This window comes from Podarcis erhardii (genome assembly GCF_964252035.2).
Source record: "Podarcis erhardii genome assembly, chromosome: 12".
Classification (NCBI taxonomy): Eukaryota; Metazoa; Chordata; class Lepidosauria; order Squamata; family Lacertidae; genus Podarcis; species Podarcis erhardii.
The window spans coordinates 7,103,952-7,129,617 of NC_138513.1; the positions used below are offsets into that span (position 1 = coordinate 7,103,952).

The window sequence follows — 25,666 nt, forward strand, 5'->3', positions numbered from 1 at the left end:
CGGCTCTGGGCCCCATTTGCCATTACCCCGTGGCCCCTGAAAAGTTCCCCATAAAGACAACCAGTGTAGCGTCACAGTTAATAAATAGAAATAAATAAATAAATAAATGTGTCCCCCTTGTCCAAAAGTAAAGTTATTCTTTAGTAAAGTTATTCTTTACTTATTCTGGTCCAAAAGTAAAGTTAAACTTTAGTAAAGTTATTCTTTATTAGGCATATCAAACCACACATTATCAAACAGACACCGTATACAAATTGTGCAAAATACGAGCTGAACATAACAAGGTTTGTCCCGGTCAGATCTTTAACTCCATAGAAAATCAATTTGCATAAATAATACAATACAGCATTACCGAATCAATTAAGAACCACTGATTCTCTTTATAATGACCCAGTCTTTCTACATGGGCAGCACTCAAAAATTCAGCCACTATTAAAGTAATTTGATCATTCCTGTCCGAAAGCAGGTCCTGAACCGTTGGTGGCAAAGAAATCAGCCTACTGAGTTGTAAGGCCTCTAATAATTGCCTTCTGGCATAAATGCCAAAATCACAAGAAAAGAAAATATGCTCCAAAGTCCCCCCCGTTTTATCTGTTGTGCAGCAGCAAGTGAACCTGGATCTTCTGAGTTCTCACCCCTGTGCTGTTTTCCCTCCCATTGCATCAAACTCATCCATCAGGAAGGAGCAAAGTACAAGATCCCTCTCCCCCTGGTACAGGGTCACTTTCTTAGCCAGAAACTCCTGGCCAGCTGCCTCTTTCCTTCCTGCTGGTGGCATCCTGGAAGCAAAATCAGGGTTTGTGGCAAGCTTGTGGAGGGCCTTGCCATGAGAAATGTGCCCAGACAGGTCACCACAGGCCAGGACATCTTGCTAACATATGACGAAATCCCATCGCCGGGCAAGGACAGCTACTTCTTGGCAGTGGCGTAGCGTGGGGGGTGCAGGGGGGGCCAGCCGCACCGGGCGCAACATTTCGGGGGGGGGGCGCGCTCGCACTCGCAGCTCTCTGCCCCTACCTGGCTCACTCACTCTCTCTCACTGCAGTGCTGGCTGTGCGAATCCGATCCAAGCTGCCGGGTCGCCGCCCACTGTGGAGGGGGAGGGTGCCAGGCGTGCGTTGCGGTGCGGAGCGGAGAGAGAGCGAGGGAGGGACTATCTGGGGGAGGGACAGGGCAGCGGCCGCCCAGCGCAGCACTGAGCGCGGGAGAGAACCACACCTGACCAGCCCAGGCAGCAGCAAGAAGAAGCTGGCAGCGGCGGCAGGTGAGGGGTTAGGGGCGCAAATTACTTGCCTTGCCCCGGGTGCTGACAACCCACGCTACGCCGCTGCTTCTTGGAGAAGGTGTGGAAGACTCAGGCGTTGGCCAGGACTTCTCGGAAGTGTGCCAATGGTAGGGTCAGTGGGAGCTAGCTTTCCACCACTCAACGGGCTGGCGTAGGGTGTCAGGGCAAGTGCTGTGAGCCCATTGCCTCAGGAGGAAACTGGGGGAGAAGCTAAGCTGGCCTCCTAACTCACTTTAATAGGGGGACACACAGACATATACCCCCAACAAACAGAGAGACGCAGAAAAGGACCGCTGTCCTTGCATCTTTCGTGGCTGGAAAAAGGGAAATTAGAATCATAGAATCATAGAGTTGGAAGAGACCACAAGGACCATCGAGTCCAACCCCCTGCCAAGCAGGAAACACCATCAGAGCACTCCTGACATATGGTTGTCAAGCCTCTGCTTAAAGACCTCCAAAGAAGGAGACTCCACCACACTCCTGGGCAGCAAATTCCACTGTCAAACAGCTCTTACTGTCAGGAAGTTCTTCCTAATGTTTAGGTGGAATCTTCTTTCTTGTAGTTTGGATCCATTGCTCCGTGTCCGCTTCTCTGGAACAGCAGAAAACAACCTTTCTCCCTCCTCTATGTGACATCCTTTTCTATATTTGAACATGGCTATCATATCACCCCTTAACCTCCTCTTCTCCAGGCTAAACATGCCCAGCTCCCTTAGACGTTCCTCATAAGGCATCGTTTCCAGGCCTTTGACCATTTTGGTTGCCCTCCTCTGGACACGCTCCAGTTTGTCCGTGTCCTTCTTGAACTGTGGTGCCCAGAACTGGACACAGTACTCCAGGTGAGGTCTGACCGGAGCAGAATACAGTGGCACTATTACTTCCCTTGATCTAGATGCTATACTCCTATTGATGCAGCCCAGAATTACATTGGCTTTTTCCGATAGTACTCCTCAACGCGTTTCTTTGTTTACCCTAATCCCTCACCTGCAGCGTTTAATAGATTAATTAGTCAGAATTTGATTTTTAATTGGCAAAGAACTTAGATGGGCCCTAACGCCTGCAGGGCCCTTGCCAAAGGAAAGCTTACAAGAACACTGTTGTCTTGCTATGTGAGGCTTAGACTTGTTCACCTGGCCCAAAAGGCTGGTGTTAAGTGCATCATACAAGGAGGTCAATTCATTGCAGGGAGGCCTGTTTTCAGCAGAAAGCTACATCACAACGCAGCATCATTTCTGGAGCATGCTTTGGGGTGGAGGGAATGGCTGCCCCCACGATCCTGCTCCACCCCCCAAAACCCCCCAAAACTCTAGATCAGGGGTCCCCAAACTAAGGGCCGTGGGCCAGATAAGGCCCGAGGGACTCGTTTATCCAGCCCATGGCGACCCCCACCACCTGCTGCCTCTGCCCGCTCTTACCAGCACTGCGCCGCATGGCTGCCCACTTCTGAGTCGGAGGAGCACCGGAAATAGCCTGTGCACATGCGCAGGTGTTATTTGCACATGCGCAAGCCTTATTTCCGGTGCACATCCAGGTCGGAGGAGGCCCTTGCACATGCGCACAAGCTATTTTCGGTCCTCCTCCGAGCCGGAAGTGCGCCGGAAATAGCATGTGCACACATGTGTGGGCACGCGCTCCCCTGCCCTCCAGCCCACTGCACGATTGGTGCTGGAGACACCGGCCCGAGACACGGTACGTTTGCTGACCCCTGCCCTAGAGCAAAGGTCAATGGAGCAACAAAGGCAAATTTACCTTCATACTCTACCTAACTTCCAACACCTCCTCACGCTCCCCTTAATATTCTCCATCCTGGCAAGAAGGAGGCGTTACCTGATTTCAAGGACACATTGCACCCATGTGAAAAAGTGATGCAGCAGCAAAAAAAGCTATTCTAGGCTGCATCAACCAAAGTCTAGTTTCCTGATCAAGGGAAGCCATAGCACGGTTCTGTTCTGTCTTGGTCAGACCACAGAAGGGATACGGTGTCCAGTTCTGGTGATCAAGGGTCTGGAAGTCAAGCCATATGAGGAACGGTTGAAGGAGCTGGAGATGTTAAGATTGGGAAACATGAGAATGAGAGGAGATAGGATGTTGTTGTTTAGTCGTTTAGTCATGTCCGCCTCTTCGTGACCCCCTGGACCAGAGCACGCCAGGCACTCCTGTCTTCCACTGCCTCCCGCAGTTTGGTCAAATTCATGTTGGTAGCTTCGAGAACACTGTCCAACCATCTCATCCTCTGTCATCCCCTTCTCCTTGTGCCCTCCATCTTTCCCAACATCAGGGTCTTTTCCAGGGAGTCTTCTCTTCTCATGAGGTGGCCAAAGTATTGGAGCCTCAGCTTCAGGATCTGTCCTTCCAGTGAGCACTCAAGGCTGATTTCCTTCAGAATGGAGAGGTTTGATCTTCTTGCAGTCCATGGGACTCTCAACAGTCTCCTCCAGCACCATAATTCAAAAGCATTAATTCTTCGGCGATCAGCCTTCTTTATGGTCCATCTCTCACTACTGGGAAAACCATAGCTTGAACTATACGGACCTTTGTTGGCAAGGTGATGTCTCTGCTTTTTAAGATGCTGTCTAGGTTTGTCATTGCTTTTCTCCCAAGAATAGGAGATAGGATAGCCATCTTCAAATATCGAAAGGACTTTCAGATAGAGGATGGAGCAAGCTTGGTCCCCCCCCCCCCCCCCGTTCTGGAGGGTAGGACCCAAACCAATGGCTTCAAGCTACAAGAAAGGAGATTCTGACTAAACATAGAACTGTAGAGTTGGGTCATCTAGCCCAACCCCACGCAATACAGGAATTTTGCAGGTGGCACGTATGGGGATCGAACCTGTGACTTTGGTGTTACCAGCACCACACTCTCACCAACTGAGCTAGCCACAGGCATAATTTCTGACAGTCAGAGCTGTTCGACAACTCCCCAGGGATGTCTTGAACTCTCCTTCCTTGGAGCAGATGTTGAATGGCCACCTATCACGTATGATATAGCTGAGATTCCTGCATTGCAGGGGGTTAGACTAGATGACCCATGGTGTCCCTTCCAAATCTACAAGTCTATGACTTCTGGGAATAGCAATAAAAGGGAGGCAGCCCATTAGAACATGAGAAGCGTCCTGTTTGATCAGGGCAAAGGGTCCAGCATCCCATTTTCCAAACTGGTCAGCCAGTTGCTTACAGTTCCCCAGCAACTCTGCCTCTAAACTTGGAGGTAATGTATAGCCCTCAAGATGAATAGTCCTTGATAGTTCCATCCTCCGCAAGCTAACCTAAAGAAAGGGGGGAAAGAGCAAAACTGACGGCTAAATTAGCAGTGGAATCGCTGGTATGTACGCCTGTCTTTTAGAAAACGAGGGCAGGAAGAAGATGGCCTCATCCCAAGGGAGGAAAAAACCATGGCGACCACTGTTTTGATGTATGTTTACGTTCAATGCGTGTAATATATATGTGTGTGTGTGTGTGTGTGTGCGCGCGCACACACACTCAAGGATCTAGCAAATTTCTGCTCAGCTTTCATTATAGCTTTGGAAGCTGGTGTGGAAAGAGCCAAGCTGGCTGGTTTAGATTAAGAGAACTGCTGGAAAAAACTGGGGAGAGAGAGAAAAAATAATAATAACAAAGCGTCTCTGAATGAGGTGAATCATGATCTCATGCAGCATTCCCTGAAGAAATAGCTGCTGTTTATAATAAAACACAGAGTACGCAGTTAAAAGTTGCAGCGGGCTGTTCGGAAACTCACAGAGAGGAACCGAATGTTTTCTGTGGGCAGATGAGCACAGATATAAGGAGGAGCGGAGGGCATTCTGGGGAGAGGGTGTGGTGGATTATGGGTAGCAGAAGGGCAATCTGGCCAAGGCATGAGAGGCATTATGGGTAGCAGAAGGGCAATCAGGCCAAGGCATGAGGGGCATTATGGGTAGCAGAAGGGCAATCTGGCCAAGGCATGAAGGGCATTATGGGTAGCAGAAGGGCAATCTGGCCGGGGCATGAGGGGCATTATGGGTAGCAGAAGGGCAATCTGGCCAAGGCATGAGAGGCATTATGGGTAGCAGAAGGGCAATCAGGCCAAGGCATGAGGGGCATTATGGGTAGCAGAAGGGCAATCTGGCCGGGGCATGAGGGGCATTATGGGTAGCATATGGGTAGCATATTATGGGTAGCAGACGGGCAATTTGGCCAAGGCATGAGAGGCATTATGGGTAGCAGAAGGGCAATCTTACCAAGGCATGAGGGGCATTATGGGTAGCAGAAGGGCAATCAGGCCAAGGCATGAGAGGCATTATGGGTAGCAGAAAGCCTGAGATGGGCAAAACCATCTGTTCCATCTCCTGCCACAGTGTGGGAATGGACTACAACCCCTTTTTCCGGAATATTAGAGGCTGTCGGCAATGAAGACAGAATGTGGGGTAACACACACAGGACCAAACTATGTTACACAGAAGCACATTTACTGGTAGTCCTTTTTTCAAATGCCACTTTGTGAGGGAGCTGATAAGTATGTGTGGGTGCCTTACCTTTTTTCACTGCTTTACATTTCTCTGCTCTAAATGAATTCCACCCCTGCCCAGGTGGCTTTTCTGCCTGTTATGATTGGTCCTAGACCAATCGGATTCAGAGGGTGTGGTGCATTATGGGTAGCAGAAGGGCTATCTGGCCAAGGCATGAGAAGCATTATGGGTAGCAGAAGGGCAATCTGACCAAGGCATGAGGGGCATAGGATTCAGAATGCAGCAGTCTGATTGGTCCACAGGAGCCACCCAATCCAACTCCAGGTGGAAGTGAATCCGCAACCTGATTGGCCTACAGGAGAATCCCGGAACTAGCCAATCACGTGGGGCCCATTGCGTAAATAATGTATATAAAGCAGACATTTCGGGGGAACTTCCATTCCTCACTACTATGAGCTGAATAAAGAGCATGAAATCCACACTAGACTCCGAGTATATTTCACTGCCCCATGGGATAGTCGATGCACAATCAAAATCCCACAGAGGAAAAATAAGATGGCAGGGGAAGGGAGCTATCTCGATTGGAGAACGGCAAGGCAAAGAAATGGCTCAGCAGCTCTCCTTCTCCTTGCCATTTTTATACACACATACATGCACACACAGTACAGTTGTCAGAAGGTGAGGCATCTTGTTTCCACGCTCACCTGTGGACACCTGCCGCAACCACCAGATGCTAAAAAGCACAAGGCGGTTCCACAGCGAACCTTTGCTTCAGGTCTCCCACAAATCATGGTTGGTGCAAGGAGGATTTGGACAGAGAGTTTGGAAAGAGGGGAGGCCAGATATCTGAGAAAATACCCGGTGTGTGTGTCATGTGAAAAACGAAAACAAGGAAGGTGCAGCTTTTGCAAAAGAAACACACAACTCGTTGAACAAATCTCGACTTTCAAGCTGTTCCTCAGTTCATTCCAGGATGGTCTCCTGCCTTCAACCGTCACCTTTCATAAAACGTTAACCCACTAGCCAAACCAACAAAGTCTCACTGGGTCATCGGACATCACTGCAGCTGTTAGGGAGCCTACGGGTTTGCTGAACATCTTGGATCCTTTTCAGCAGCCGTCGGATCTAGTGACACCCTGGAGCATCAGTTCTCAACCTGTGGGTCCCCAGATGTTGTTGGACTACAACTCCCATCATCCCTGAGCTCTGGCCTTGCTAGCTAGGGGTGATGGGAGTTGTAGTTCAACAACATCTGGGGACCCACAGCTTGAGAAAGGCTGCTCTGGAGAATGTGTATGGACACGGACAGATGCATTCTGAGCTTCTGTCAAGCAGCTGTGGTGCGTGGAAGACTGACAGTAGGTAGAGCCAGACCCAACGACAAGCAGAGACAACTGACTCTGGTCTTTCTAGGAGACCAGAGTTAGTTGTCTCCACCTGCCGTTGGGTCTGGCTCCACCTACTGTCAGTGCCAGTGATGGAAAGAAGATAAAGTCCCTACCAGAGAAGAATGGCAGATCAAGTTGATGGACTATGCCAAAATGGCTAAAATGAGAATCAGAAATCAGGAAGACCAAAATTTTAACAAGGAATGTGGAAAATTGAAAACTTATCTTAAAGACCATTATAAACAGTTATTAGGACTGGAATATCACTTGTAGTTTAATGGCGGATTTTGGATACAATGGATTTGGATTACAGTCATCCCTCATGTTATGTCCGCTTCATGTTACGTTCTTTCAGATTACGTCTTGCAGTGACCCGGAAGTACCAGAAAGGGTTACTTCCAGGTTTTGCCGCTCGCGCATGCGCAGATGCGCAAAATGATGTCACTCGCATGCGCAGAAGCGGCAAATCGCAACCCTCACATGTGCAGATGCGACGCTGCGGGTTGCGTTCCTTTCATGTTGCGAATGGGCCTCTGGAACGGATCCCGTTTGCGACCAGGGGTACCACTGTATTATAAAAGATGCGGGAGGAAACAATTAATAACAGGACCCACAAAGGAGAGGAGGGAAGTCCAGGAGATTCCTTGGAATCTCGTTTTTATGTTGTATGCTGGACAAGTGATTGTGAAATTTTAATCTGAAAAACCAAATAAATAAATTTATTTATTTTTTAAAAAACAACGACAACTAACTCTGGTCTCACCACTGGGATCTTCCTCCATGCTGAGTTTTACCAAGACTAAAATGAAGGAGGGAGCCTACAGGCCTTTCATTAGTTTCAATGGGTCTACTCTAGAGTAAAACATCATTGAATACTGCTAGTTGCAAGCAGAAAGGCAGGCAGGCAGGCGATGGCTAGCTGAGGGTCAGATGAAGGATGGTGGGGAAGTACCCCATTCATCCTAATGGACCAGAATCTGGTGTTTGAGAAAGCACAACGTTTGAGCCCTGTACGAAGGTGTTCCCTGCAACTCAACTCACCTGTTTGTTGGAATAGACGTGGTTTTTGTTCCGGTTGGTATCCAAGAGGCCTCCGCATTTGCCCAAGGCTGCGAGATCTTTCATAATAGAGTTGAGTGCCTCCTCTTCGTCTGCAGAAGAAAGGAAATAGATTTAGTCTTGTGAAACCTGAAGCTTTCTCCTTCTGGACCTCTCCAAGGCCCATACCACAGCACTTAAAAATAATGATAATAATATGCGGATTTTTCTCAATATCAGCAATTGGGTTAGAAGACCAGGGCAGAGGCTAATTCAAGAACGCGTGACCCGAGATTCCGACATGTGTAAAATAAGCTACGGCAAGAATCTTTTATTATTAGCAGAGCAGAAAGGAAGTCTACAACGAGAATCAAGTATGCGCAGAGAGATAAGTGAGTTTAAATGAGAACACTTCACACAATTTATATAGTTGCAAATTTGTTTGTATTTTCAGACAGTAACTCTTGAGTACATTTTTTTAAAAAAATCAGTCATAAGTGCCAGTGTGGCAGACTGAGAAATCTGAGAAATCTGAGAAATCTGAGATGGCAAAATTAACGGGTTTAATTAGAGAAAAAATATTATTGACATTTATTAAAGACTAGAAAATTCTTATGGACTTTTTGTGCGTAAGAGAAAATGAACTCGTAACATTTGGATTTGAAGCCTGAAAAAACATTGGCTTATAGAAAACAGAATAGCTGGATGCTAATGAGCGAATACTATATTTAGCTGATATATATTTCCCATTTTCTTTCCTTTCTCTTTTTCTCTCCCTATTCCCCCTTCACTCCTCTTTTTTTTTTCTTTTTGCCCCTGTTCCTTTTTAGATTATGATTTTTAGTCTGGCATATTATAAAAAAGATACTTTGAATTGGGTATGAACTTTTGTATGTATATCTTTTTATAAGTATCAATAAAAACAGTTGTTGGGAGAACATAAAATACATAAGACAAAAACAAACCAATCACACACACACCTCTCCCACAAACACATTGGAAAGGCCACAGAATGGTCAATCAGTCCAAGGCCCAGTTACAAAGAAACATTTTCACCCGACGCCTAATGAAGGCGTCAGGCGAGCCTCCCTGGGGAGAGCATTCCACAAATGGGGAGCCACCACAAAAAAGGCCCTGTTCTCGTATTGCCACCCTCCAAACCTCTTGTGGACGGGGCACATGAAGAAGGGCCTCAGGTGATGATTGCAGACGACTGCTTCTCTCCAGTGTGAGCCAGGAGGCATGTGTTGGAGCAAAGTGGCAGCAATTCGCTTGCGCATAATAAGCTCTTGGTTTATGGCTTCTCCAAATGCGCAAAACAGGTCTCTGCCTGCCTGCCCCTCACACGTGCAATATCCATAGAGATAAAAACCTAGAAAGCACAAGAACTTGTGAGGATATCAAGAGTAGCCTTATACCAGGACACAGAATCATAGAACCGTCAAGTAGGATGAGACCTCCAACGGCCATTTAGTCTCACCCCTTTCAATGCAGGAATCTCATCTAAAGCATCCATGACAGATGGCCAACAGGTCAGGTCACTGAGCTACCTTGTCTCTTCTCAAAGGCAGTGGGAGATCTTTCCTCACCCTTCTACACGATTTTGGTTTTAACCAGATATGCCAGGGGCTTTATGTGTGCAGCTATGGGCTATGTGTTCTACTAAGCTACCACCGTTTCACCCAAAACCATTCAAATCTTGCTCCAGGCCTTGTCCTGCTGGCTCTACTGTTGTCAGGTGGCTTAAAGACAACACCTGCCTTCAGTGACTGGAAAATGTACAGCCCTGTGTTTTTCTCCCTCAGCAGCAGTCCAGAAGGACGAACTAACAAGGGAAGACCACACTGATTCGCGGAAGAGTCACTTCCCCCTCTGCTTGATTTCCAAAAACATTTGTACTTCAGGAAACCCCTTTCTCCTGAGTTCTGTAAACAAAAATAGATGGCAGGATGCTCCTTCAGACAGCCCTGTGTGTGTGTGGCTTAAACAATAAGAAAACTTGTTTGTTAAAGCATCGGTGGAGCGATGCTCAACCTCCAAGTCCTCCCAAAATAATAATAATCAGAATTCATTGGAGAAGACAGATCAGAAGAGTTGGCATCACGGCTTGCAAAACTGCTGCTCGCTCAGTCAGGTTTACAAAGGATTTTGGGCAGAAATTGATTAATCCCGGCTCTTGGGGTCCACCTCCCACCCACAAAAGCAAAAGGCTTCCCTGAAGGGGCAGGTGTGCTATTCAGCAACCAGGTCAATCAAGGCCCAAACAGTAAGGGGTGGAAGGGGGAGAAATTTGACTCCGTTTGCATTTAAAAGCAAACCTATCAAATCTGAACTTTCTGCAATGATCTGTGGACTGAAATCCATACTTCAAAATCTGCCGTTCTCTGAATTTTGCGGTGCGGTTTTCCAGCCAAGTAATGTGTAGAAAAAGTGTGCCCAAAAATGCAGGCGTTAGTGAAAATAACACACACAAAATGCACTATACGCTTAGCAAAAATGTATGCATTCGGCAAAATTGCATACAAACATTTGCGCGTCAGGAGAAATGTGCTCTAAAATGCTGGGAAATTTTCCTGAGGATTAAAATAAATAAACAACCCACGAATTGTTGCAGAAATGCAAAGAACTGAATTGAAGACTTGAAAAATTAGAAACTGAAAGAACCGAAATCGACAGAACCACCCATCCATACTTGTAAAAGTGGAATCAGGATCAGGTTTGAAAGGAACAAACCTTCCAATAATCGCCTCTGAGAACAAACAGGACCTGCTGCGCTGTTCTCCAAGTCTCTGAGAGCCAGTGTGGTGTAGTGGTTAAGAGCGGTAGTCTTGCAATCTGGTGAACCGGGTTCGAGTCTCCGCTCCTCCACATGCAGCTGCTGGGTGACCTTGGGCTAGTCACACTTCTCTGAAGTCTCTCAGCCCCACTCACCTCACAGAGTGTTTGTTGTGGGGGAGGAAGGGAAAGGAGAATGTTAGCCGCTTTGAGACTCCTTCGGGTAGTGATAAAGTGGGATATCAAATCCAAACTCTCTCTCCTCTGCCCCAACAGCTCTTTACTCAGGAAGCCTTTTGTAGTAAGTGCTTTATAAGGGACACAAGTTCCTCACTGACCAGCAAAAAGGTAGCATATGACCGGGAACCCTGAAACATGTCAGGTGAGCAAAAAGAACCGCCAACTTGAAGGCATGTAGAATGACACAAGAGCAGGGAATGGGGATCAATTGTCCCACATCAGAAAAAGGGCACTCCGCTATTAGGTAAAGGTAAAGGGACCCCTGACCATTAGGTCCGGTCGTGGCCGACTTTGGGGTTGTGGCGCTCATCTTGCTTTATTGGCCGAGGGAGCCGGCATACAGCTTCCGGGTCATGTGGCCAGCATGACTAAGCCGCTTATGGCGAACCAGAGCAGCGCACAGAAACACTGTTTACCTTCCAGCCGGAGTGGTACCTACTTATCTACTTGCACTTTCACGTGCTTTCAAACTGCTAGGTTGGCAGGAGCAGGGACTGAGCAACGGGAACTCACCCCGTCGCGGGGATCTGAACCGCCGACCTTCTGATCAGCAAGTTCTAGGCTCTCTAGTTTAACCCACAGCGCCACCTGTGTCCCTACTATTAGAAGTGCCGAATTATGGAACCATCTTCCTGGACAGTGCTGGTCCTAGGTTAGATTTGATTTAGTTTTCTTCTGTCGCTGCAGTCCATTCATTTGGATGACTGGCTGTGAACCGTCCTTCGCAATCTCCATTAGGAGGCTGTGAACTCTCCTTCCTTGGAGGTTTTTCAGCAGAAGTTGGGTGGCCATCTATCATGGATGCTTTAGTTGAGATTCCTGCATTGCAGAGGGTTGGATTAAAGGACCCTTGGGGTCTCTTCCACCTCTAAGATTCTATGAGTCTGTGGTCAGGGCGCAAGGCAAGTGGAACATCGATCTGCTGATCTCCAGAGTTTCCACAAACAATCATTATATGCTGGGCCCGGGGGTAACCCGAGCAATGCGGTCCGGGTCCAGTCCCAAATCCAAGGATTCCATGAGGAGTCAGTCCAACAGGGCCAAGGCAGGAAACCAGGCTAGGTCCGGCACAGGGTAACAGGCAGGTTCCAGCAAGCAGCAATGTTGCTCCCGCAACCTGGGGCGGGGTCCGACAGCCTTTTTTCTTTGTCGGGGTAACGGCCGGTCCTGATCCTCCGGTGATTCACCTCCCTGTCTTGCCCGAAGGCGAGCACTCCTCCTGCGAGTACTCAGGTCTCTCCTTCTCTCAGACCTTAGTCTCTGCAGCTCGGAAGACGTCGGTGGGTTACTAGACCCAGGGGCCGCCTCAACCTCTCCTGACCTAACTGGTAGTGGAGCAGCTGTAAGTGATGGACCAGCTGAAGGCAACGAGGTCATCCCCACATCTGGAGCCAGGGCAGGCTCAGGCCCCTGACTCGGCCCAGCTGGTGTTTGTTGCAGGGGAACCTGTGCAGACTGGGACTCTTCAGGATTAGGCCTCAGACTTGGTCCAGATGCCGCCTGTGGCAAAGGATGCAGTGCGAACTGAGACTCCTCTGGTTCCGAGTCCGAGCCCAAGTCCCAGGCCATCACACGTTGGTGCTCCCACAGCTTTTCAGCCTCGCCTTTGCCTGTTCCACCCATGAAGTCGTAACTGATGTCATCAGATGTAGCAAATTGGGTTGGCGGGGCAGGACGGAAGCAGCCTCGCAGGCCAAATGGGGAGGACCAGTGGGGCTAATCAGGCCCACAAGTTGGAGGTTCCTCTCCACTCCTCTCTCTCATCTTTCTTGCAATTTCCTGACCACTCAGAGAGAATAGTGGAACAGTGGCAAAAAGGAGGAGGAGAGCAGGGCAGTGAGCTCTGAGGGCTTGTGGGGTGCCTCCTTCTGGGGTGTGGGGTCTTGGTAATTAATAATAATAATAATAATAATAATAATAATAATTTTTATTTCTACCCCACCTTTCCCAGTTTAAAACCGGGCTCAGGGCGGCTAACATCAAATTTAAAACACTTAATTATAAAAGCAACATAAAATACAGTATAAAAACAGTATAAAAATTCAAAACTCTAACATCAATTTAGGGGAAATAAGCATTAGATATCTACACCTGGCACCTGCACCATTGCTGATGCAGCAGCTGGCACAAGACCCCTCGCTAAGTTCGGGGCAGGGGAAGGTGAGGGAGCTGTGTGCCAGGTGCTGAAATTGACAGCCGTGGCAAGGAATTCAGGGCAGCAACACGGACAAAAGCCAGAAGGCAACGTAACTCAAGTCACAGCGCCAGCACTAAGACAGGACTGTCTGCCTTCTGCTCACCAAGGACATCGGTATGTGATGCATTTGAAAACATTGGCACATTCCTCGTTGTAATGGCTGAAGAGTTAAGGCGGAAAATGTGTGGGGAACGGCTGGCAATGTCCCCAGAAGCCTGCTTGCCAGTGGCAAGTGCTCTCTCTGTGTCTTCTCTGAGGACGGCAACACAAGCATCTCTCCACAGAGAAGTGTATCAGTGATGTGAGCCCTCTCTCCGCTCGCGGTGCGAAACAGTACGGCCCAGGTGCATGTTTGGCGCCTCTCTAAGAACCAGCACTTAAAACATGCTCCCTGGCAGTTTAGCATGCAAGGACATGGGAACACGTGGTCCTATAAAGGTGTTTACTGGGATAATGTTAGTGTAAGCCAGGGGTCCCCAAACTAAGGTCTGAGGACCGGATAAGGCCCGAGGGACTCGTTTATCTGGCCTGCGGCGCCCACCACCACCCACTGCCTCTGCCCGCTCTCACCGGCACTGCGCTGCATGGCTGCCCACTTCCGGGTCAGAGGAGCAGTGGAAATAGCTTGTGCGCATGCGCAAGTGTTATTTGCGCATGTGCAAGCATTATTTCTGGTGTACATCCGGGTTGGAGGAGGCCCGTGCACATGCGCACAAGCTATTTCCAGTGCTCCTCCGACTGGAAATAGCATGGGCACACACATATGGGCACGCTCTCCCTCACCCTCTGGCCCGCCGTGCGATCGGCGCTGGAAACACGGGCCCGAGGAGCGGTAAGTCTGCTGACCCCTGGTGTAAGCTGGATGGGGGACACTCAAGGGGGTGAATCAACAGGAGGGAGGGTGCTCCACCTCTTCTCTAAAGGTAAAGTGACTCCTGACCATTAGGTCTAGTTGTGACCGACTCTGGGGTTGCAGCACCCATCTTGCTTTATTGGCCGAGAGAGCCGGCGTACAGCTTCCGGGTCATGTGGCCAGCATGACTAAGCTGCTTCTGGCAAACCAGAGCAGCACACAGAAACGCCATTTACCTTCCCGCAGGAGTGGTACCTATTTATCTACTTGCACTTTGACATGCTTTCGAACTGCTAGGTTGGCAGGAGCAGGGATTGAGCAACAGGAGCTCACCCCGTCGCGGGGATTCGAACCGCCGACATCTGATCGGCAAGTCCTAGGTTTTGTGGTTTAACCCACAGCGCCACCCATGTCCCCATCTCTTCTCTACTCCCCAGTTATTTCCTCACACGCACCTCCAATGCCCCTCAGCTTGCATTTTCAGAGACAAATGGCAAAGGGAGAGAATTGAAGAAAACCTAGTTCCTTGGTGCCTTTGCAGGGGAGAATATGAGGGCAGGAGGAAGTCTTAGGCGCCCACTCCTGCCTGCCACTCCCTGATGACTCTGCATTAACATTTCAAGGGAAACCCCCCAAAATGCACCGTTCTGCCCTGAACGACCTTTGGGTGGGATTTTTGAGATGAGTGCAAAATAACAAGCACGGCCCCTGCCCCACCCATAGGAATCGTCCAACCACCTTCACTCCCCGCCCCCCCGGCACCCCCAGCTCAGTGGCGCCTTCCCCTCGCCGACTTCCACATCACCTCAACTTCCCTTTTCAAGCAGTTCTTGAGAACCCGTTTGGCTTTCCCTCCCATTGCTTAGCTTTCAAATGCTATCTTTTGCCTCTCGGCCTGAAAGAGGAAATGAGAGGATTTGCAAAAAGCCGAGTTTAAGAAAACACACACTGTCTCGACAGTGGAACGGACTCCCTCGGGAGGTGGTAGAGTTTTTAAAGCAGAGGTTGGGTGGCCATCTATCGTGTGTGCTTTAGGTGAGATTCCTGAATCACAGCGGGTTGGATTAGATGACCCTCGGGGTCCCATCCACCTACAATTCTATGAGTCTACGTAGTCCTGTTACCGCAAACATGAACCATCAAATCTTTTTGTTCAAATAAAACACACACACACCCAAAATGCTTTTTACACCTCACAACCATGTTGCTAGCGTAATATTTAATGTGAGAGAGGGGGAACAGTAAACGACAGGCACAATAAGTGCTATTAGCCCTGCTTCCAAGTCTGCTCCACTGGCTGACTCAGGATTGTTTACTTACAGCGCAACCCTGCGCGCATCTCCGGAGATATGCAGTCATACCTCATGTTACGTTCTTTCAGGTTACGTCCTGCGGTGAACCAGAAGTACCAGAAAGGGTTAATTCTGGGTTTCGCCGCTCGCACATACACAGAAGCGCTAAATCGTGCTTCACACATGCGCACAAGCGCCAACTTGCAACCCGCGCATGCGCAGACGCGCCACTGCAGGTTGTGCTCTTTTCATGTTGCGAATGGGCCTCCGGAACGGATCCTGTTTGCAACCAGAGGTAACACTGTAAATATTATTGAGCTTAATGGGACTTGCTCTCCAGTGCAGGGCTGGAAAACCTCTGGCCCTCCAGATGTCACTAAACTACAACTCCCATCATCTAGCAGCATTAAGGAGGCAGATAGCCAACAGGTAAAGCTGGGGCCCGGAACCTGCACTGTGAGGAGCTGGGGTTTTAAAGAATATAGCCTTCTTCCACCACTCTCCTTTCATTCAAATCACAACTGTAAAAATGAACTCTGCCAATTTCAGCTTGAAATCACGATCCGAGGTTGCCTTCTTATCACTTGGACGTGGGGCTTTCCCGCCCGGCCTGAGATGCCAAACCGCAAGCCCTCAAACCTTTGCCACAAATCTGCCGCTGATTCAGCCACCTGGCAGAATACCAGCGCCTGCCTCCCCCTAACCTAGTTGTGACGGCTCTGGTAGGCTGAGATCCTGTCTAGATTTCCCAGGCTCTGCTCCTCCTTGTGCGTACGTGTGTCTGTGTGCGTGGGGAATCGCTAAGAGGAGAATCTGCGTTCCTAGTATGTCTTTGCAGTTTGAGAGCCGGATGAGAAAACAGCCGCGAGAAAACAGGGTCAGCATCAGACCACCCAAACAGCTTAGCTGTCAAATGAGGGGGGAATATGGGAGAGACGAAGGAACAACTTAGCAACATTTGGAAGGTCTAGACAGGCCTGTTATTGTTGGCTTTGCTAGCAGGCTATTAGTTGGGAGAAAATTTGCCGTAGGTTCCAAGGATCTGCTTCCATCAACAATGGGAAAAGAAACAGAAACGCCCCGTTTTGAAAGATTTAGGGGGCAGATGGTTGGGGGCGAAAAGAGGAAAGGGTTTGCAGAACGCTATATTTTCAGAATATCGATCCGAAAAGACCACTAGGGAGTTGTGGTCCCCTATCTATTTTAAAACTTGAAAACACAACAGGACCACCTGTGAGTTTGGTGGTTCTTCCCCAAGGACTTAGGCTCAAATGTGGCTTATGTGAGGATGGGAGACCCCTGCAGTCAGTGATCACTGAACAAAAGCCTCAGCATTCTGCGGTCACGGATTAAAACCTAAGATTAAGATAAGAAACTGCAGTCGTCTTGGCTCTTTGTGGCTGCTAAGAGCAAACAATGACTGCTAACACAGCCTGTTTGTACAAATGCTGCCTTCATCTTTTACTGCAACAGCAAACAGGCAGCCAGGTGGCTTCAAGTCTCAGCTTCCTTGGTGGAATCTATGCACATATTAAAAAACGCTGTGGAAATCCTTTTTTAAAAAAAAAAGTTTGGAAAAATACTTTGAATTCTGCATAGCTCACTGTAGCCATCTAGTGTCACATTTGTATAATGCACGTCACAAAAAATTAAAATGGTTAATTTTTAGCTGTGTAGCTGCATCCCCTCTCTGTGCAGATGTGTGGTAGTGTTCGACACAACAAAGGACATATACACCATATGTACACATTCCCTGTTGCCTGCAAAAAAAAAATGTGGAACTGTAGTTCCCCCCTCACAGGACTACAATTCATGGTATCCTTAACAAACTACAGTTCCCAGGTTTATCTGGAGGGGGGGTGCTTTAAATGTTTAGCATTGGCCTAGCATGTGGTAGGGTGGGACGCAGGTGGCACTGTGGTTTAAACCACTGCGCCGCTTGGACTTGCTGATCGGAAGGTCGGCGGTTCGAATCCCTGCAACAGGGTGAGCTCCCGTTGCTCTCTCCCAGCTCCTACCAACCTAGCAGTTCGAAAGCACGCCAAAATGCAAGTAGATAAATAGGTACCGCTCTGGCAGGAAGGTAAACGCCGTTTCCGTGCACTGCTCTGGCTTCGCCAGAAGCGGCTTAGTCATGCTGGCCACATGGCCTGGAAAAACTGTCTGCGGAAGCGGACAAACGCCGGCTCCCTCAGCCTGTAAAGCCGCAACCCCAGAGTCGTTCGCGACTGGACTTAACTGTCAAGGGTCCTTTACCTTTTGCTCTTGAGTATGAGAAGTATTGGCCATAAGCCCTAAAGTACTCACAAAATGAATTGCTCTGGTAAATAAATACAGGAGTGTGCATCTTCCATACCCAACTGACCTTCTCTTCCTCACTTTTCCTTGTTCCATCTCATAGCCTGACCTAAAAAGGTAAAGGACCCCTGACCATTAAGTCCAGGGGTACCCTTACCTTTACCTAGCATGTGGTATACATTTTACACATTCCCCTAGGGAGCAGAGAGATACAATACGATATTTTTCATTGTCATTGTCCCACACAGAACAATGAAATCTACACAAGACATTCAAAACCCAACAAGCCTGCAATCCCAGCTATCCCAACCAGGTTAGCCCCCTTAAAACTCTGATACCCCATTTTAAAAATACAATACACTCCCATACAGAGAGGCGCCATTTTGGGATGTGTACGTGTGGAGAGACATCTTTTTCTTGAGCAGGTGCATGAACACATGGAGGGCCAAGCAGAGAGGCTCGGAGGGCCACATTCAGCTTATGGGCCTGAGATTTCCCAGCCTTGCACTACAACATAGGGACTGCCATCTGCTGCCCTTGCCCATCACAATGACAAGCACATGTCACTAGTAATAATGATAACTATAATGGTAGAAAACAGCACAAGTGGGCCTTTAAAACGAAGAATATCGTAACTGGGCCCACACACTGTGCAGATAAAAAACCAACCAACCCAGAAATCCCTTCTCTCTCTCTCTCTCTCTCTCTCTCTCTCTCTCTCTCGTAATGAAATACTTGGGCAGCTGTTTCTCTCTCTCTCTCTCTCTCTCTCTCTCTCTCTCTCTCGTAATGAAATACTTGGGCAGCTGTTTTTCCTGGACCTTACAAGCGTTGTGTTCTCCGATACGGCTAAAAGGATATTTGAGTTCTAAAACAGGGATTTCCCTCCCCTGTTCCCCAGGCTAGCTTCCCCTATCACTTATTGCTGCAATAAAACCATAACCAGAGGGGTTTGCAATCCGTTGCCACGGCAACTGCCCTACGGTCCAAAACAGAGCAGGCCTGAGGAAAGGCCGGAGTGGCCCGCGTTCCTTGCATCCCACTCACTCCTGGCTGAAGTTTCTGATTTCTCGTACGGGGGGGGGGGGGCAGGGAGCAGCGGGAAAGCAGCTGCGTCAACACTTTGTGCCTTCGGCGTGGCGTGTGAATCGCCTTTGGAGCCAAATTGCACAAGGTTGATCCCCTGCAAACACACCCCATTCCACCTTCCTCCTTCGTTCGGGAGAGGAGGAATCTCAGCAGTGTCAGGGATCCAGCCCACCGACTAACTTCTGCATTTGGTGGTGGGCCTGCCCTTTGTGCCTGTTGTCTTTGTCCATGGAGCTTTTATGGTGCTGGAGGAGACACTTGAGAGTCCCATGGACTGCAAGAAGATCAAACCTCTCCATTCTGAAGGAAATCAGCCCTGAGTGCTCCCTGGAAGGACAGATCGTGAAGCTGAAGCTCCAATACTTTGGCCACCTCATGAGAAGAGAAGACTCCCTGGAAAAGACCCTGATGTTGGGAAAGATGGAGGGCACAAGGAGAAGGGGCGACAGAGGACGAGATTGTTGGACAGTGTTCTCGAAGCTACCAGCATGAGTTTGACCAAACTGCGGGAGGCAGTAGAAGACAGGAGTGCCTGGCGTGCTCTGGTCCATGGGGTCACAAAGAGTCGGACACGACTAAACAACAACAACCGCCCTTTGTGAACAAGCGGACCCACAGCTGAGAGCCAGCCGCCCGTCGATCATCCCAGTCATTGAATTACAGAATTGTAGAGTCGGAAGGGACCCATCTGGTCCAACCCCCTGCAATGCAGGAATATGCAGCTGTCCCATACGGGGATCAAACCTGCAACCTTGGCGTTATCATAGGAATCTCATGGGTATATATGGTCAACAGGATGCTGAATTGGATGGGACATTATATACCAGGGTTACCAGGCAAGCCAGCAAGGCTTACCGGACATAGACCGGATTACTCCCACAGAGATCCTCTGTGGGCTGGGCCGGCGCAGCGCAACGCAACACCAGAAATCACTTCTGCGCATGCCCAGACGCTGTAAATCGCGCCTGCGCAGAAGTGTCTGGGCATGTGCAGAAGTGATTTCGGGTACCGCGGATATGCGCAGATGTGATTTCCAGGGTCTGAGTATGTGCAGAAGCAATTTCTGGAGCCACGGAAGAGAGTCCCTGCGCCGCGCTGTTTTAGCGCAGTGCGTGGGAACTCGCCGAACAAGCAGCTCGGTTCAGGGGTGGCTTGTGGGCCAGTTAAAAGGCCTCCGTGGGCCGCAGGTTGGGGACCCCTGTTATATACAGATGAAACTGATCATCCCATCCCGATTTAAGTTTATAATCTTGGTTGGAGTAAGCCATGGAGAGCTGTTCGACAAGAGCTGTTCGACAGTGGAATTTGCTGCCAAGGAGTGTGGTGGAGTCTCCTTCATTGGAGGTCTTTAAGCAGAGGCTTGACAACCATATGTCAGGAGTACTCTGATGGTGTTTCCTGCTTGGCAGGGGGTTGGACTCGATGGCCCTTGTGGTCTCTTCCAACTCTATGATTCTATGATTCTATGATTCTATGGGAAATCCAGCTAGATGGTGGATTTTTTTTTTTTCTTGTTTGATTAGTTTATTATCTTGAATATGGAAACAGAGTCTGTTAACCTGGATAATTAGTAGTGCTGCTGCTATTTAAAGAGCCACCCACCTAGCGGTCAAAAGTAAACATCAGCATTCTGCTCAAAACATCTGTATGTTATCACTCTGGAATAGCATGCAAAAATAATAATAAAAGACTGTGGGAGTAAAATTAATTCAACTTTAATTAATATTTAGGATTTAGGTCTTTGTTGATTTGCTCCTATACATGGTAAACGAATGCCCAGGGTTCCTGCCCCTTTTAATTGTTGGTTATACATAGGAGGAATGCTGACAACGGAGGCTTGCAACGCTGCCCGTGTTCAGCTTCAAAACAACAGCCAGGTGAGAAACAGTAAGGTGAGACAGCCAGGTGAGACATTCAGCGCAGAAAAGGTGACACCAGCACAGACTCTGAAGGAACTCATCTAGAGAAGCTAACGTTTGAAACTGAAAATGGCTACTTGTCATAGCATAATGCTACTAAGAAGGGTGGTTTTTTTTTAATGACATGGTATCGAAATCCTGTTAAATAAAATACCAATTTCCTAGAATGAAAGATGGCAAAGTTCACAACTCCACTCCCCACAAGCCAGGCAAACCATCAAAAGTTCAGTCGGTAGAGCATGAGCCTCTTAATCTCATGGTAATGGGTTCGAGCCCCGAACTGGCAAAGGATTCCTGGGTTGCAGGGGGCTGGACTAGATGACCCTTGTGGTCCCTTCTAACTCTACCATTCTATGACTCTACCAGCACATGCAAATGCACAAAATGGATAAAACATGGACAAAAAAGCAGGTAACACGCCACACACCCCGTGCCTCAAAAAAGCAAGTTACCCCTCAACTAAGAAAGTCGGGGTTCTCTGCAGGCCCTAAGGTTGTTGCCTGATGGAACCCACCATCTTTTATTTTTATTTTTAAATAATTTTTATTGAATGCTTTTATGTTACAAAAAACATTACAACCATACTACCACAAAATATAACTGAGAAATAAAAATTACATACATCAATATTTTGTTTGTTATTTGTTATTTACCGTCTTATTTCCTCCCAAACATTCCACCCAAAGCACACACCCGCACAAACACAAAAAAGTAATGAAAATAAATATTTTCCCCCTTTTATCTTACAAAATCTTTTCTTCAATTTTGACTTCCTGTCAAATCCCTTCGCATATGTTTTATCTTGCAATTGAATGTACACAAAACAATAAACCTTTCTATATAGATTTCCCAATACATTCAGAAAACGTAATAAATCCTTAATTGTTGTCCACCATGGAACCCACAGTCTTGTAAAGTGTCACAATCTGGGGCTGACATCTATTGTGATTAAAGTCATGTGCATCTAACAGCAAATGCAAACTCTGCCTGTTGGTTCTCCCGCTTGATTGATGGCCCATGTACCACACAGAAGTGTTGGCAGAACTTAAAATGTCCGCCATTGTGCTCTGCCACTAGCAGGAAACCAAGGTTGGAAAAAGTAAGGGCGCCTTACCCATGGTCATATCTTCATCAGGTCTGTATCACACGAGTCGAGGGCACTTAAGCCGTACAGGCCTTCAGGTCCAAGGGCTGCTCCTGCAACAGGAAGAATGAAGATTATTAGACAGTGAACCTTGTAGACGGACATGGCAGAGTCAAACGTGGTCGCATCGCCTGTGCCAAAAAAGCATCTCATCACGACCTTTATGTGACTGAAAGCCACAGCATTTTGCCTCCGTCCTCCCCACATGCTGTGTCTTCCTGTCACCCCTTTGGAGGCAGAACAACATATGTCACTACAGTCTGTTAATTCAGACACAGCACCAAACCATGGTTATTGCAAAGTCACTACAAACCACGGTTTCCCATTCTCAGTTGCTGAGCAGGCAAACCATGGTTTGTCAGGTCAAATGTCACGCCCAACCGTTGTAATACTTCCTTGTCTGAATTGGGCCACGGTAGTGTGTCCTGCCTTAAATCACTGAAGGAGCAGCTGTTTCCAGGAATCAGTTGAACTATTTCTAGGGTTGCCATATGTCCTCCTTTTCCAGGACACATCCTCGTTTTCATTAGGTATGTAAAATGAGAGTCGCCATAGCGATCCATAGTTAGAAGCAGAAGTCAGCAAATGTGTCCTCTTTTTGCTCTTCAAAATACAGCGGATGCTCGGGTTGCGAACGTGATCCATGCGAGAAGGATGTTTGCAACCTGCAGCGCCGCATCTGCACACACGCAGGTTGTGATTTGGCGCTTCTGCGCATTCGCAAGCGCCGAAACCCGAAAGTAACCTGTTCCAGTACTTCCAGGTTCGGTGCGGTGCGCAACCCAAAATCGCGCAACCCGAAGCGTCTGTAACACGAGGTATGACTGTACGGCAACCCTAATTTCACTAGGTGCCAGACAAGTGCTGCTTCTGCGTGCTGAGGTCAATGTTAAAGCAACCAACACTTTAGCGGCACCTAGTGGCAGAACACAAACATTGCAACACCAACAAAACACCTGCAAATTTCTACCTAGAAAGGATGTTCCTGTAACATAAAACCCCCCGGTATCGACTTGCAGATAACCAAACCCAGTAAGATAGTAAACTCACCCTGAACCCTCCTTCTCTGCATTTTCTTCTTAGACCTCATAATGAAAACTGTAAACTGTTCACAAATAGGCATGACAACCACAGACAACACAGAAATCACTTCAAGGTGCAATCTAAAAATAATGTTGTAAACACCCGAGACATCTTCAGACTCTAAAGCAAGTACAAGGATATTTATTCAAACCTATTTTGAGATATTTGGGCAGGAAGAAGAGATAGATGCATCAAGCCAATAATCTGAAATGGACATCTGAAGCTAAACATGTTGTTCCTTTCGCTCGCTGCTACTTCCTATCTGAGAAACCACATGGCTCTGTTTGGGAACCGAAACTCAGCTATGCCGCCACACATTCTGTAACTTTAAGCAAGAGGCAGAATGACGTATACGGCTTCAAAACCCTGACCGAAAGGGTGACAGAATTCATCAAGACTGGAGACAAAAGACTTTTTAAGTTCAGTCCTGTTCCTGATAACACCACATGAAAAAATCCCCCAAAACGATGACGGAAATGGAATTTGGAAACAATCTACGGGAGATTCAAACTGTGCATCTATGGGAAAGATACAAATGCGGACTTCAAGAAAATGTTGCAGGATGGAGCGCTTCTGTTCAGGGTCCCAAACAAGCAGCTTTGCCTTCTTCTAGAACACTCCATTCTGTTCTCCCTCCCTGGGTTTTCCTCCCCTCTCCAGATCCTCAGCATTTGGCGGTCCCTGAGCATTTCCTTTTTTCTTTTTTTCAAAAATTTTTGTATTCATTTTATAACACAAATAAAAAACACAAACAGAAAAGACAAACAATACAAACAAATTCTTGTCACATCCTTATTTTCCTAAGCATTGTTAAGTGGGCTTCCCCAAGTCCCACCTCTCTGATTTTCATTTTACTTCATCTTTAGCAGTTTACATATATCATAATTTCCAACCATCTTTTTCTTTTCTCCACACTGACTTTGATCATAAAAAACTTCACATTTTATCACTTATAAAATACACTATCTTCTACTTCTACTTCTAACCACTTCCAAAGCTATTCTAAGATTTAAATATTAACATATTTTTTTTCAAATATTCCTTAAACTTCTTCCAATCTTCTTCCACCTTCTCTTCTCTCTGGTCTCGGAGTCTCCCGGTCAGTTCGGCAAGTTCCATATAGTCCATCATCTTTATCTGCCATTCTTCGATAGTTGATAAATCTTGTTTCTTCTAGTTCTTCGCTAGCAATACTCTCACAGCCATTGTGGCATACAGAAAAAAAGTAGCATCCTTTTTGGGGATTTCACCCCACACTATACCAAATAAATAGGCTTTTGTTTTTTTTAATAAATGTGTTTTTCAACACTTTTTTCAATTCATTACAAATCCTTTCCCAGAAGTCTTTTACCTTGGGGCACGTCCACCACATGTGGTAAAAGGTTCCTTATTTTTCTTTACATTTCCAGCATTTATTATCATGAGTATGATACATTTTTGCTAACTTCACTGGTGTTAAATACCATCTGACACTGAGCATTTTCAATCCTCCTTGCGTCTCTTCCTCTCCAATTAAATTTTTCCCGACTTCTGAAAATCTTGGGGTTTCCCCAAGCCTATTGACACCAACTTCTTGCATGTGGGTGGTGCTGTTTTAGCTATGTAAGGATCCACCTGACAAATCAGTTTGCTATTAGTATACTAAATCTGCTCTTGAAACTTCTTTCCCATCACCACCGGGCAAGCCAGGCACAGGCTGCAGCCGCCAGCTGCAATGTGAGGCAACTCAGGAGGAGAGAGGGAACACCGGCAAGCGCATGCCTGTCTTTTGCCAGGACGGGGTGAAGCAGTTTCAGTCCGAGCTGATTCACAGCTGAAGCAACAGCTCCCTTGTAGCTCCAAGGTGCTGCGCTAAGCCTTCCTGAGCAGGAGAACTGGACTCTGGGCTGTGATGTGGCTGTAGGCTCCGAGGAAACCCCTGTTCTTCGTGCAACTCATTGGCCTACCCGGAATCTGGGTCACAGCAGACTCTGCTCACCCCCACCCCCCCCCTTGGCTGCAATATCTTAGTTCCCTCTCCACACCGCAATATCTAGTCTCAATCTGACCCTGCCTGAGAACCCAGCATTGGCACACACAATATCTTGCGGCATGCGATCTTCTCTGTACAGTGGTACCTCGGGGGTTAAGTACGGTACTTAATTCGTTCTGGAGGTCTGTTCATAACCTGAAACTGTTCTTAACCTGAAGCACCACTTTAGCTAATGGGGCCTTCTGCTCCTGCTGCGCCGCCGGAGCACGATTTCTGTTCTCATGCTGAAGCAAAGTTCTTAACCTGAGGTAATATTTCTGGGTTAGCGGAGTCTGTAACCTGAAGCGTATGTAACCCGAGGTACCACTGTACGGTGGTACGCAGTTAGAAAATAATGGCCTATTCACTTCCCTGTTTCTCCTGCTGCTGCCACCAGGAGCTAAGCCATGGTTTGGCCTGTTTCACTCTGAACAAACTATTAACTGTAAATAATAATAATAATAATAATAATAATAATAATAATAATTTATTTATACTCCTCCCATCTCAGCCATATTAAAAACACAATAAAACATCAAATATTAAAAGCTTCCCTAAACAGGGCTGCCTTCAGATGTCTTCTAAAAGTCAGTTCTTTATTTTTTTGACA

The 25,666-nt window shown here is 47.6% G+C and overlaps 1 protein-coding gene across 1 annotated transcript in view; it reads right to left on the reverse strand.

Moving 5' to 3' along the window:
* The window catches only part of LOC309325943 (mitogen-activated protein kinase kinase kinase 3-like), a 105,458-nt gene that overhangs the window by 42,722 nt on the left and 37,070 nt on the right, over nucleotides 1–25,666 (reverse strand). The window contains exons 2-3 of the mRNA XM_081834351.1: nucleotides 21,933–22,015; nucleotides 8,159–8,268 (exon numbers count right to left, since the gene is read on the reverse strand). Coding sequence (XP_081690477.1) covers nucleotides 8,159–8,268; nucleotides 21,933–21,942 — 120 coding nt within the window. The 5' untranslated portion in view covers nucleotides 21,943–22,015. The remainder of the gene's footprint in view (nucleotides 1–8,158; nucleotides 8,269–21,932; nucleotides 22,016–25,666) is intronic.